General features: G+C 34.1%; 1 protein-coding gene across 2 annotated transcripts in view; it reads right to left on the bottom strand.

Annotated features, from left to right (window-relative positions):
- GPATCH2 (G-patch domain containing 2) overlaps positions 1 to 15,000 on the bottom strand; it is a 131,744-nt gene that overhangs the window by 33,714 nt on the left and 83,030 nt on the right. For both annotated transcript variants that reach the window (XM_052805896.1, XM_052805897.1), the window contains exons 6-8: positions 6,821 to 6,885; positions 4,026 to 4,065; positions 772 to 842 (exon numbers count right to left, since the gene is read on the bottom strand). In XM_052805896.1, coding sequence (XP_052661856.1) covers positions 772 to 842; positions 4,026 to 4,065; positions 6,821 to 6,885 — 176 coding nt within the window. The remainder of the gene's footprint in view (positions 1 to 771; positions 843 to 4,025; positions 4,066 to 6,820; positions 6,886 to 15,000) is intronic.

Here is a 15,000-nt window from a genome sequence, read left to right as displayed (position 1 = left end):
TAAAAGACAAGTGTCTCACTCAAAACCATAGTATTACATAATGATATAAATCTATTATAACTTTTTGAAAAAAGTAATTTGATAGCACATTGTCATCTTCACAGAACAACATAAAAATTGTTTAAGGTGTTGTGCATAGCAAGGGAAACATTTCTGTAGTTTCTTGTTTTAAAAAATACTAGAATTAAAAGAATTATTTAGCAGAATAGATCCAGCAGGTAACATGTACATAAAAAACCCTCTAGGAACAGACTCCTAGACCAGTGCCTACCAGTTCAGTGTTGAATTTTTTGTCTTTTGAGGGAGAGGAAAGAAGCTGGAGGATAGAACTAGATTTGGTTTTAGTAAGTCTTCACAATAAATTTTTTATTGTCAAAACATGATATAAATACAATTTAAGTGTTACAGTATTTGAGTTATCCTCTTGATTTCAAAAGCATGTATGCATAATGGTAATTTTATACATTTTCAGCACTTAACTTACGTGCCAGAAGCACAAACCTTAGTTTGGCATCCATTTAATTCTGATGTTTACTAAAGAGATTAAGTTTAGTAAGTGTAGTTGGATATAGTCAAGAATAAAGTCTAATATCCACATTTTAGGCAAAGATTATGCCATATAAAAGAAATTCTTGAAAGTAAATCACAAAGAACCAGAAGACCTCTGAAAATACCCCAAAAGAATGGTGTGACTACTTATATAAAAATTGGAGAGTTGGGAAATCAACAAATTCATAAACAGTATTAATGACAGCTGCAGCATTAACTTACCTGCTAGCTGTTTTTACAGAGCTGTTCTTCTTGTGTCCTCTCTCCGATCGGTTGTCTCGCAAGAGTTGAAGCTATTAAAAAAAAAGTTCAGAACAGTCTCACAAGCAATACTTTTATTTGCTTTTTAGAAATGTTATCCTGACAATGCCATTCTTTCCTGTCTTGAGTAATCTTTCAACAGCTTTCACCCATGACTCTAAAAGAGATTGACATCTAATAGAATTTTATAATTGCTAGTATTTTAAGATATATCCACCAATTTAAAATTCCTAAATAAATGAAAATGTAAAAATTAAACCATTCTCAAAGCATATTAGAAAGCCATGCAATTCACAATTTCACAATTAACTTATCTGTAAAATTTTGCAATTTTCACAATTTCAATTTAAATTTTCAAAATGGTATAATGAAAAGAGTTGGAGAACACTTAAATTACAAAAAACTATTGAGGTTGGCACTTGTATCTAAGCAGTTATGAAATAGTTACAAACTCTTCTAAGCCCCAGGAGTTTTTGTAATTTGAAAATTGCAGAATCAACAAACCCACAATATTAAAGCTTCCCATAATAGTGGGGAAGTAGGAATAATGAATGATTCATTTAAAACTGTCAAAAAGTTGCACTAAAGAAATTAAAACGACAGTATGAAAAATACAAATGTTTCTTGAAACTAATCATATATTGAAGAAAGTATAGAATGGAAGACTGTTTAGAAACAGACTACAGGTGAATGAATCTAATATTCACAGCAAACACATTTAAAAGTCCACTGGAAGTTAGGAAATTATGAACTTTATGACTTGGGCAATGACACCTTAATGTACATGAGCATGGACTCCAAAAAATGACACCTATCTATAAAATTACACTTGATTAATTTTTTCCAAAAAACTCTACAGCTAGCTTCTCATATAAGGAATGCTCCTCGTCATTTTAACTGTCTAGTTCTCAGATGCAGTAAAATACTGCAGTCTGGTTTTAAAAGGCAATCTGAAGCATATATAAATGTAAGGCACCTTATTCTGGTAGATTTTTCCAAAATAATTTTTTCATTTTCTTAACATCAACAAATCAGAGCACTTACAATTCATATTTAAATGTAGCCACAATTTTTACCAGCATGGCATTCATATAATGTGTATCTATTTTATGATCAAGTACTAAGAACAGTCTTACTGTTACCAATATTCTCTGGCTGATAAGTAAATTGTAGTTATAGCATGGACAAATACAGATCATCTGCCAGACTTTAAATTTGGCTAGTTAATTACTTGTGTTCTAACATAATAACTTCAACTCCAGAAATTAATTAAAAGAGAAAGTAGTAAACCCATACAACCCATAGTTATACACTATGGATTTTCACAAATTTAGTGAGAATTTTATAGGCTGTCAAAATTGTCATTAGTACATTGCCCCATCATTCTCATTTCTTTTACTTGTCTAAAAAAAAACCCCATTATGTGCCAGTAGCACTTATATTATTTGATGACATTAGCTTTACTTCACAATTCATTAGTAATCTTTAAGTTACAAAAACAGTGAACTTCAGATAAGCTCTGAAAACACAGCTTGTAGGAAATACGAAATAAACATGTTAAATTTAAGATTAATTCAAATCTGCTATTATCTGAGAAAAATGAATTAATTTGTCATTATATACCAGCTACGCATATGTTTCACACATTATGCTGAATGGATATTGCCAGTATGTATGATGTAGGTTAACGTATTTCTCAGCATGAAACTTTCCATACTGCTTTAAGCTTAGAATCTTTTAAAGAAGTAAACAGCACATCTTCAGTTAACTACTCTGTTATATGAAACAATATATTAAAAAATCCAAGTAAAAAAAAAAAATAAAATCACTCAACTCATTCTAACCTAGCAAATTTGACTACTTATAACATCAAAATTTCAAGAATAGGATAAAGATTAGCCCAAGAGAACTTTTTATCACGATTAATTAAGATGAAGCATGCTCATATTTAAAATGCTCTTTTTTATGCATTTCTTCTCCCAGGAAATGTGTTTCAAAATAATGAGAGTTCAATGTGAATCACATAAAGCCGTCTATTTAGATATTAAGTACCAGTCAGCTTACTGTAACATGTTAGAAGTTCACAATTTACAGCTAAAACTGTACTATGTTTTATCTACTCTGGCAGTTTTGGGGAAGTAATATAACTTTGAGAGATTCAGCATGCTCTGGAGTTCTAAAGAAAGGGTAGGGGACAGGAAAGAGTATACACCTATTTAAACTATGACTTACTGGAGCTACAAGTGTTCATGAAGGATCATGCTAAGATGAACCCTCCAAAGATTCTATAGATCTTATTTCCTTTTGAAGTTTCAAATCTATTTAAATTTGTAAATGTACTAGTGAACTGGCACAGATCTAATGAAATCAACTGTGTTATGTCAATTTTTACCAACTTAAAAAAATGTACTGTGGAACTTTAGTCTTAATTTTCAATGCGTTGATGATGTATTCAGCTACTTCTACTGAATAGTTGAAATTAACTATATATTTATGAAATGAAACCAAGCTTATTTTCACATTTTATAGTTCTTGGACAGTATATTCTGTTTAGACCTCATTACCATCCATAAAAAAAGGTATTCCTTCACGTCTGAAGACAAGCTAAAGAATTAAGTGCCATGTTGCTAATCAAATATTAAACATGTCTTCACATTCCCTCAACCACATCTCTAGGCTTGGACCTCCTAGGGACTACATTGCAGGGGCTCAGCACACAAACTAGTGAGATATTTTTACTAATATCTGCACCATGATGGAGATTTAACAGTTCCTTTTTTACTGCTGTGGTCATGTTAACCAATGGAATGCAGAAAAATGGAATTGAAGATCTTCCCGTAGAAGCCTGCCCACTTTTGTCACTGTTCTGTATTTCTTGATTTTGTGAGTCAAATGTTTTGCTTTCCAGCATTTTGAGAAATGCAACATTTGGAGATACTACGATTAACAAAATCATTAAAAAAATATCAGACTTTTCATTTAACCTGTTAAAACTCAAAGATACTTAACTGACATTAAGTGACTAATTAACGATTTTTAATTAAGGGACTTTTTGAAAGGCATTGCGGTTAATATGTTTCCTTACAAGAAAATATGAAATCATACCTGCTTTGTTTATAATTTCTAAAAATATTAGACCACTACCTCTGGAGTAGAGGTAGTTAAATTCCATTATACATCTCAAGTAAACTGTTCTTGATCAAAGCAGTTCTTACCTGGCTATGTTCCTTCCTAGCCCCAGGGCTAAACCAGTGACTGTGGGAGAAAAAGAAAAGACAGGTTTAACAATATAACTAACAAAGCACACGCTGTCATATGACCAGTCTGTGCGTGCTTTTGGGTATTTCATTGTCTGCCAGGAAAATACAGCCTTTGGCTATACTTTATTTTAATGGGATATTTTTATTGAACTCTCTAAGTCTTTAACAGTTTTGAAAGAATGCACCACAAATTTCACTTCTGAGTAGCTATTGGCTTTATAGGTAATTATATTTTGTCAAACAAGCTAAAATAATATATAAATGATAGTATTTTAATATGCTATAATGCATATGCTATAAATGAAAGTCATTCCATATTTAGTCCTGAAGAGTTACTTATTAATGATTACAGCTGAAAAGATTTTTAAGTACTGTGGACTACCTGTTACTTGTTAATGTATTATTTCAACTGAGGTCTGAGTTTGAATCTAAAGTGAAATTCAAAGTCTGTAAATTCAGTGGCTTCATATCTTCACACAATTGCACAATTTTGACTATTGGCAGCCTTACTTCATAGAGACGAGAATTTGGACTAAGACACTGATATGCAGGGACAAGAAGTCACGATGTGACTTTTTCCTCAATAGCAGTAAAAGCGTATTAATACTGGTTCACATACACACTGTGATCACATAGAACTGAATTAACATCTGAATGTAGCTGTAGTAAGCATTATACAAACCTGGGGCAAATCTTGACACTTGCCAAGTGAAAAGGAGAAGGAAAAAACAATTAAAACAAGGGGGATCTGAAATTACATATAATACTACATATTACTCATGTAAGCAAGCAATAGGTTTTGGGCAAAGGATAAAATAATTCCATCCATTATAATATTGCACAAAAAGACCATCACATTATCTGCTATTATGCTTGTAAGTTCCTCAAGAAGTGTAACCAAAGATTATAAGCTTAAGCTAGTCACGCTTTTTCTGAAGTAGTTAAATTCAATAGAGTTTACCCTCATTTCTTCCTCCACAGCAGCCACATGACAACACTAAAATTTTTACTTTAATTAATATACTGAGAAGAAGCAGATACCATGGAATTGTCTGGTCTAAATTACTCTTTTTAAGTCACACGTCTGAAAGTTTTGTGGCTTTTTGTCAGTCCTTTTTTATGAGTTTGCTGATGAGCAGTCAACCCTCTTGTTCTTGTATATGAGACCAGCTGTCACCAAAACCTGCATGCCGCCAACTCCTTTTTCTACTTTTAAGGTGATTATGGAAAAGAAGTTGGAAATGAAAAAGAATGACAGCAATAAAGTTAAAAGTATACCTCAAGATAAAAAGTAGTAGACATTTATATATTTTGGACATGAAACGTTCATCAACTGCACCGAATAGTTCAAAATCTGAGGAAAACAGGGAGATTTCATGCACACACAACTTTGATGTTGGCAGTGGATGAAAAGAAAAACCATCACATTTATGAGTGACCCAACAAATAAGGTCACAAACATCTGGAAGCTGATGAAGATAAGAAATATAATGGGTTAGATCTAAATTCCACATGGATGAGTGTCTTGTCCCTGACCAGTGTCAACAGCAAACGCTCAAGGAGGAGCGGCAAACTGGGGTATCCTCCTCCACATAAACTCTGCTGTTTTGTGGCAAATCAGTGGATTACAGACTAAACTGTTAGTAAAACATATTTCTACTGAAAAATATATCAGAGTGATTTGAATGCATCTCATATTTAGACATTAAAAACCCTTCATAAACAATAAGACCTCTTGTAATGAGAAAGTGATATTCACATCACACTGATTTTTATGATTTTTGTCCATTCACTTAATTACAGTATTATTTGTTTGCTTGCTTGTTTTAATGAAATAAAAGTAAACCCCATAAAATACCAGTTGAATTACTTTAGAGTAGAAATAACTTCTGAAATCACAGCCTCTTTAGTTAACACACACATTAGCAAGTTATGGGGTGCAACAGAAGTGGATTAGTAGCATAAAACAGTACTGAGGATCTGATGTTTGTAGTATATGTGCTTTGGCAAGTTTTGTCTTAAACTGTAGATGCTGTATCTAGTAGCAGTTAGAACATATAAATGTATCCCCAAATATATTATCTCCTAATCATTTGTGTCTGCATTTTAGATTTCTGATTTGGAAAATATAGGAAAATTTAATCTTCTTATTGTAACTATTCAAAAGAGATAACCAAGAAATAATGCTGCTAAATGTTGTCAGCTGAACAGAGTAAGAGTTTACAGTAATGGCACACTGGAGTAACTAAATGAACTGAATGACATTCCCTATTTACATGTGACTAAACAATTAATTCAATGTCTTTTTGTGGAGTTTATGATAACCTTCCTCCTCACGTGATACATCATGTCTAAGACTCAAAGATGTGACGCTTGTTTATTTTCATATATTCAAGCTTGGCATTTCTGAATTTCCCTTTGGAAGTCTTTTTAAACAACCCATATTTGGTATCGAGTCTTAAATGTGTTACGTTTTAGGAAAGCATATACTCAGCAAGTTAATAAAAATACATTTACAAAGCACTGAACTTCACGTTTCCTTAAGAAACATAAAATGAATTATGAAGGATTATAAACATAAAATGAATTATGAAGGATTATAAATATTATTATTAAATAAAGATCATTATGTAACTGAGCTGAGGCTCTTATCACATGTTTGTACAGTTGTAAAATGCGGCTTTGGGACAGAGGTACTACTGTAAAGCAAACAATAATAAAAAGTTATAACTCCCATCGCTGATACTCACTCATGGTGAAGAGAATCCTGGGACAAGTGAACCGTTTTCCTGCTACCGCCTGGTCCTGGAGTTATCTAATGGAAAAAAAGTAGGAAAAAAAAAAAAAGACTTTGAATAATGGGGCAGCATACACATACAGTGATTGTTTATTAAGAAAACATATCACAACTGCTAAATACAAAATAGAGACAGTACACTAGATATAGTAAATGCAGTTAGCAATATCTGCAATTTTTAAGCGAAGTCTGAATGCAGAAAGTGCTACAAAATATTCACCAAAATTCTTAATGTGTAATTCTGATTGGATGTCAGATGTCAGACATCTACAGATGTCAGGGGCCTGTTATTTTTGAAAAGTCTGTGAAGAACTTTATCTCCAAAAAAAAGAAAGTTAGATGATTTAAAAATCCTATTTATCATACTATTCTTATTTATGGATAATACAGCAACAAATTTATTAAAAACTGCTCCCAACCTTTGTATAACAACACAAAGCTTTTGAAATTAAAGTTGATGTGGGATAGAAAGCAAAGATAAAATAATTTTTACCACACCATACTGTAGTCCTTGTCTAGTGCTTTATATATACTGAAACCAAAAATACATAATATGGTCAATTTAAGAATGATCTTAAGAAGGCATGATAGCACATGCAGACTTTTGCAGATGATGATATTCTGGTATTGCTCAAGAATGCATTCAAACAGCTTTATTTTTATTTTTAGAATCTGCTTAATTTGTCTGCACATGTAGATAGGTAAAAGCAGAAGAATAAGAGACCACCTGATGAAACTCATGCTTGAAGAACCAGAGCAGAAGGCAAATTATTCCTGTTGGAAAGAATGCAGGAACAAATTTTCAGTTCCTTGGATAGTTTTACAGTCAGTAGATGACCAGCAGTGGGAATGAAGTCAGATGTTCTGCCAGTTTTGAAGGGAGACCACAAAAACTCAATGATAATACATTTATGTGTCTCAGGCTTGCCAAAAGTACATAAGCAGAAGATTCACAGATAAAAGCAGCCTACTCTTTATTAAAAGAACAATGTGCTCAACCTTGAAAGAAAAATATCCCTATTCATCTGGTGTCATGATGGAGAAGAGCCAGGGCAGTCGGAGATCCAAGTCTGGAAAACTTTCAAAGAACACTCACTGAATAATTTGAAAGCTCCGTGCAGTTAAAATATTTGACCAAAATCTGTTTCTTTGACCTGAAGAATGATGTCACTTGGGGCAGAATTGAGAAACCCTAAAGTGTTGTCACTTTTCTGGCTGACAGCGATTGAAAAGAACTGGTAATACCTTACTGCAGAAAAATCTATGCAGACATACAAATCCCTAGTAGAGGAAATCATGGCAGCTACATGGGAGGACAGCACCTACTGCTTTACCCACATTTGGAATTTACTGTTTTACTAGACTTATTGAGCCCTTACATAACCACATGATAATAATAAAACAGTGACCAAACATTACCGTTCCAATATCATAATTCACCTAATAATAAGAGTGAGAAATGTCAATTCACAAAGACAGACCTAGTAATATGAACAAGTATTTTAATATGTAATTTCCAAATTTTAAGATTAATAACTAAACTGTTACTTTAACACTATAGGTAAGCATGTAGCTCAGCTCTTGAGAGTTGCATCCTGCATTAATCTCAAAATGAGGTTTTCATGCTATTCCAGTGGGTATCCCTGGAATATAGTAATCCATTTTCTACACTGTGGCTATAAGAAAAGCCGACTGTGCCTATGTCATGCTTTGTTAGAGGTTCATGATCACATTATCTCATGGTGGACCTGACACTTTTATTCAGTTTACAGTATGTTCTGTGTACAGGCAACTTATTTCCTTTGCCAGGGCTGCTGACAACCTTTTCCACACTATATTAATCTTGTTTACAGACTTTATCTTGGTACAAATATCAGAAAACTGAACTTTTTATCTCAGGGAGAAAATAAACAACATGTTGACAGAAGCAAAAGCTATTTTCTGGACTAAAATTGGTTGTTTACCTGCAGCCATACTTATGGAAACAAGTTTAAGTTTCCAGCTTACTCAAAATACATAATCTGAAATTTAATAAGCATGGAAATTTCAAGAAAAATCACTTGATAAATTGCCAGTTTTAAAATAATATATAAACCACAGAAGTATGTTTTTCCACTAATTTATATGAGAATATGAACTTGCTTGGAATACAGTTACAACTGATCACGAAGTACACTGCTCAGGTTTCTCTTGCACATGCCAGATAGCTTCAGCTACCAAGCGGCCACAGAATATTTATAAAACTAAACTCATAATGCATACATATAGATCTTTGCATAAAACTGAATGCTGATTATTGTAAGATTCACAATATGTTATTGCAAAGGAATTCCTATTTGCAAAACTTATCTAGGGTGTAAAAAGGCAAAACAGAACCTGTTGCCCATCTTCATCTGCTAACTCACTGTTAGAAAAAACTACTCCAAAGATCTGCTGAATCTCCACAGAATAGAGATCCAATTGCTCCAGAAAGTGGCAGCAGATCGCAGGACACTAAAATCAAAACAAATACCCTTCAGATTCTTTATTTATGCAAAAAAATGCATAGTTATCTAGAATTGTTTTAGGTGATGAAATCCCAGTACACAAGAAGAAATCAGGGGGTAAAGTAAGTAGTAGCTTTCCTAACTAAGTAACTAAGAACAAACAGCACTGAAGGTTTGCACGACTAAGTTGTTTTTTTTGTGTTTGTGTGTGGTTCCCCCCCCCCCCAATTGAATGTATTCTAGTGTGCATGTCTGAGTGCACACCTGTGTATCAGGGAATCAGAACTGCTGTGATGGTAGTGTTTATAAGACTGACAGATAAGGCCTGTGTTAAACTTTAAACTAAATTCATTCATTAACAACACTCTTCTTGGAAATGGCCAATTCTTATACACTATTAAACATTCTCCTTATATACACAAGACTGTTAGTTTTTAACACCTGTATGGTAAATCAGCTGATAGAGCTGATAGCGTATAGTTAGCACTGATGGCTATGGTCCTTGATGGTTCTTAGCCACAGGGGTCGAGATGACCAAGACTGAGCCATCTGAGAAAAGACGTTGGAACTGAGGTGGGCTTGTCTTCCTTCTCATCAAATTCTCCTTGCTTATGTCTGATGTCTTTAAGTTACTGTTCCCTCCGAAAAAGTGAGGAGGGGTGCCTTCTCTTTTTTTGTAACAAACATCTGAGCCACAGGCAAGTTAAGTGCAATCTGAAAAAGCACATTTTGATAATGTCCAACAAGTGCTGTAGACTACTTTTGCCACATGCTTTACAGGAAAAAATGCAGCAGATTTTTTTCTAATAATATAAATATAGTAATTTTTTTTTCAAATCTTTTGATGGATAAACTTTTGGAAAAAAATGCCATGGCACACTTTAAAGTTCATACACAACATGAACAAAATTCTGGCATTAAAAGTTCCTTCCTATGAGACATTAAAATGCCTAGGAAATGCCCAATAACCTCTTTCAAGCTTTTTAGCAGTATATTTAATAGCCTGTGTTTCTAGAAGTCGTGTTACCCCATAACCAAACATAATCACACTCATACTGGAACTTAGGTAACTATAATATAAAAAGTGGAAGTATTTCTAACTATTTCCTCTAATTAAGAATAGCAGCTTTTTAAAAAACTTACTAGATGTAGCAAATAACTAGGAATGATGTCCTCGACAATGAGGAACAATATTGACCTTCAAAAAGTACAAAAGAAATATCCCGGGTCTTCATACAGCCCAACTGTGTTGCAATCTGTACCGTGGCTTAGTTGCATAAAGCAGCAAAATAGGTAGGAGTGTAAAGGGAAACTAGGGAAACATTTGAGCCTCCTTGCTTGTCATCTTCCTCCTGCGCAAAGTCTCTCCAGCAACACATTCCACAAGAGATACTATAATCTACAGTCGATATAACTGTTTTAATATGAATAAAGTTCAGGGTCATCTTTGGAACTCTTAATTTCTTCTGGCTACAAGTCCTTGTACCATTGCTTGAATAAGAAGACAAGGTGGTGGCTGCATACTGTTTACAGAGTCCCTGAAACACAGGTACTCCAACTCAGAGACAAAGTACTCCTCCTGTTTTGCAAAGATTGCTTTCCCTGAGAAATTATGACCTATACTGATGGACACAGTAAAATGGAAAAGCGTTCAAGACTAGGACATTTTGCCTCAAAATAGACAACGTTGTATACTGCTGCCTGAGATATTGCACATGACAAACTTCAGAAGTGATATATGGGAAGATGGTGGGATTAAACAGAAAAAGGAGGACAAGAAAGATAGAGGATTTCACTCCGCAGAAATAATGTTGAGCATGGCAACTGTCATTTTTAATGCTAATAATATAGAATAGACTATTTCAGTTGGAAGGGACCTACAACGATCATCTAGTCCAACTGCCTGACCAATTCAGGGCTGACCAAAAGTTAAAGCATGTCATTAAGGGCATTGTCCAAATGCCTCTTAAATAGTGACCGGCTTAGGGCATCAACCATGTCTCTAGGAAGCCCGTTCCAGTGTTTGACCACCCTCTCGGTAAAGAAATGCTTCCTAATGTCCAGTCTAAACCTCCCTAGGCGCTCAGCTTTGAACCATTCCCACGCGTCCCATCACTGGGTACCAGGGAGAAGAGCTCAGCACCTCCCTTTCCCCTTCCCCTCCTCAGGAAGCTGTGGAGAGCAATGAGGTCGCCCCTCAGCCTCCTTTTCTCCAAACTAGACAAGCCCAAAATCCTCAGCCGCTCCTCATAGGACGTGCCTTCCAGCCCTGTCACCAGCTTTGTTGCCCTCCCCTGGATGCATTGAAGGACCTTCACATCCTTCCCAAAAATTGCGGGTCCCAGAACTGCACACGGTACTCCAGGTGAGGAGGCCGCATCAACGCTGAATGCAGGGGGATGATCACCTCTTCTGAGCAGCTGGTCATACCACTGAGTGAGAGGGAGCAAAACGTCTACAGGACAGTCACAGGTTGCTTGAACACTACTGTTCACTTTATATGAATAGGGTAAGAGGTGTCCAAGACTGGAGTCTATACAGAACATCATTTAAAGAAAAAGAATCCATTTAGTGGATCAATTTATGCATCTTTTAATAAAATAAATATTATAGCACTATTTTAATTTACATGTGCTGTAGTTTAAAAAAAGGTACTACCACGTGCCAGCAAAAAACCCAGTAAGTTAACATAAACCAAAAATACATTACATCGTTACTTAACAATTCTGTTTACTTCTCATTTGAAGTATATTTTAATGTTCAGTTACTGACTAGCCCATGGGAAATCATTAATTATTTTTAAAGACAAGTATAATACAGCGCTCCCAAGTACGGATGTGTTCCATACATAGTATTTTCTTAATACTTAAAATAATATAAGCTACCTTAAAATGCATACTCAACCATACATCATCATCTCCCTTATTTTCTCCCGTGCTATCACCCTGTCAAGTGAGCAAGTACACTTCCTCTTTATAATTTATGTTTAGCTTAGGAAATACATCCTTGAAAAAATACAGACTATGTCCTATTCATAATTGTACCTCAGATATGTTTTCCATTACTGAAAAAATAAATCTATTAAAATTTAAGTAATTTTTAAATACTGAAAGTGATATTTTTGTATTTTAAATTGGATTTTATGCCAAACACTCCATAGCATGTGCAGTGAAAAGACATTACCAAGCTCGTTTTTTAAAGGATGTTATTTCCTTGCTATGATTTGGTGAACTTGGCAGTGTTAGGTTTATGGTTGGACTCGATGGTCTTACAGGTCTTTTCCAATCTAAATGATTCTATGATGAGTTTAAAGAATCCACATGTGCACTTGAATGCTTAACTTAACCATCACAGTGTGTCACATTCATAGTATGCAAACCCAGTAAAATTTCAGCAAAATTTTGCTGAACACTAGTTACACAAATGAGCTAACCACTTTTCTGAATGAAAGAACAGGTCCCTTTTTCCACTCTAGAAATTAATTGCTATGATCAACTACAGATTAACATAGGTAAAAATTAATTATATTAACCAAATCTCTTAAATTCCAGAAAAGGCACTTTTTTCTGGGTTCACGTATTTATAGTCTCTTTCCCTGAAAACACTATATTGATGAATACAATTTGAAAAGTTCAGTAGCAAATCCAATTTTCTCAGGCAGGAGTTTCTGCAAAACAAAATGCAACTAAAATCAAATCCTGGACAACAGGATTTTGCAGTGGCAATTGCAGCATCACAATGGCAATTCCATAATTCACAGATCCATAATTACCAATTTATAGGAAATTAAATCAAACTGTATCAAGGGAAGAAAGAGAGAAAAATCTATTCTCTACATTTTATTGCGCTGATTAAGAGCAATTTCTTATTATTTTCAGCATCAATTTATTATCACTCATTTTATACCCCTTTTTCACTAGAAGCATTGGAAAGCACCTACACTAAACAAAGGTCTGGATTTAAAATACAACTTTAAAAAATATAGATACATATTCTTTGACTTGGAGCAATATAGAAAACTAAGAAAATAAAAACAGCTTTTACAGTATACATTACTGAATCATTGCCATAACCCTAGCTTGACATTACCATTACATTTTTATTCCCTCTACAAGCACACTCTTGCTGAAGGGCCCAAACTGACCATTCCAGAAAAGCATCTCTTTAATGTACAGATTACCTTTAAGTGATGCTCAGTCAAACTCTACAAAGTCTTCATGAAGACATGGTTCACTGGCAGAATAGTTCTATGCCAGTTTCTTGCTACTCTGGTTATAATTCTTTAAAACTGACCTCATGCTAACATAGTATTGCAAAAAATCAATGGATCATTGCCATTCTGCTTGCAAAATATATGCAAGTGATAAGGAAGAAGAAAAACCTCAAGAAAAATAGGTCAAAAGACTTGGACTTTAATCCTAAACACACATGTCCCTGTACATGTTTATTGTTTTCTCTTAATAAAAATGAAAAAAAGAAAAAAAAAAAAAAAAGAGAAACGAAAGAGCTACACACCCTAGATAAAATGAGAATCAGTAAGTTTCCTGGAGTTAAAGCATATGTCCCAGCTCCCCAGTCTCTGTATTGCTTTCACACACTGTTAAGAGTTTTCTCCACATTTCTTTTCACACAACTGATCAAAATACCTCTATTTCTTCATCTATGGTTTTCAACTGAATGATTAACAGATGGAAAAGAAAAACTATGGTATCAGAGATTAAAAGAAAAGTCAACTATTGAGCTATATAGCTCCTTCAGAGAAAGATGGAAAATTTAAGTCTCATGTATAAAAGCAAAACAGAGAATTTCTTTGTAAATCTTTGCTATTACGCAGGTTTTTTTTGTTTTGTGGGGGTTTTTTTATCTTTTTTTTTTTTGTTGTTTCTGCTGCTTTTAAGATAAAACCTGAATTTGAAATTAAATAATTATAAACTTAAAAGAAGAAAGTCTTCTGAAAAGAGACTGGCCTGGGTATAAGGTTTTCTGTTTGTTTGTTTTAAATGGTAACACTAGCAGAAAATATCACAGACCATGTTTTGTCCTAAATCTTTGTCAAAGGGACAAGCTTTTATATACTACAGAATAGGCAACAGAATAAGTTTAATGATGCATTGTAATGATATACATTACTGCATACATGCTGCCTTTAGGTATGTGATACGCTCACACTGGAGGAGCTATTAAAGCAAATAAGTACTAGCGCATAGTGTAAAAGAAATTATTTGGTCTATGGAGAAAGCATCAGGTAGAGTGAAAAGTGCAAGTGTCCTATCTGCAAGGAAGTTAGTAAGAGAGTTTCTTTTGAGATTCCTAACATTCAATATTAAATAGTACTATGTGGCACCATTGCTCCAACAGCAGCTCACGGCACTGCAAAAAATGGACTGATTTACAAGTCTCAAGAACAAAACATAAACCAGAAATTTTTATTTTATTTAATTTTTTTAGATTAAACCAACTCCTTGTTAAAAAGCAAATGTAAGATCCTCAGGACTGCATAAGCACACCACACAGCACCACTATTTCAATTTTTTTATATTAGGAAAGGGAAAACCTTCAGGGCAGCTGTCTGAATTGTATTAGGTATGGCAACAAAACAATGGCCAAAATTTTGCTACTTCATTACTCTGTAAATAGCTATTATTAA

This window comes from Harpia harpyja, chromosome 13, assembly GCF_026419915.1.
Source record: "Harpia harpyja isolate bHarHar1 chromosome 13, bHarHar1 primary haplotype, whole genome shotgun sequence".
In the NCBI taxonomy this organism is placed as follows: domain Eukaryota; kingdom Metazoa; phylum Chordata; class Aves; order Accipitriformes; family Accipitridae; genus Harpia; species Harpia harpyja.
Note: the sequence above shows the minus strand (reverse complement) of the source record. Positions and strands in the feature narration are given on the sequence as shown.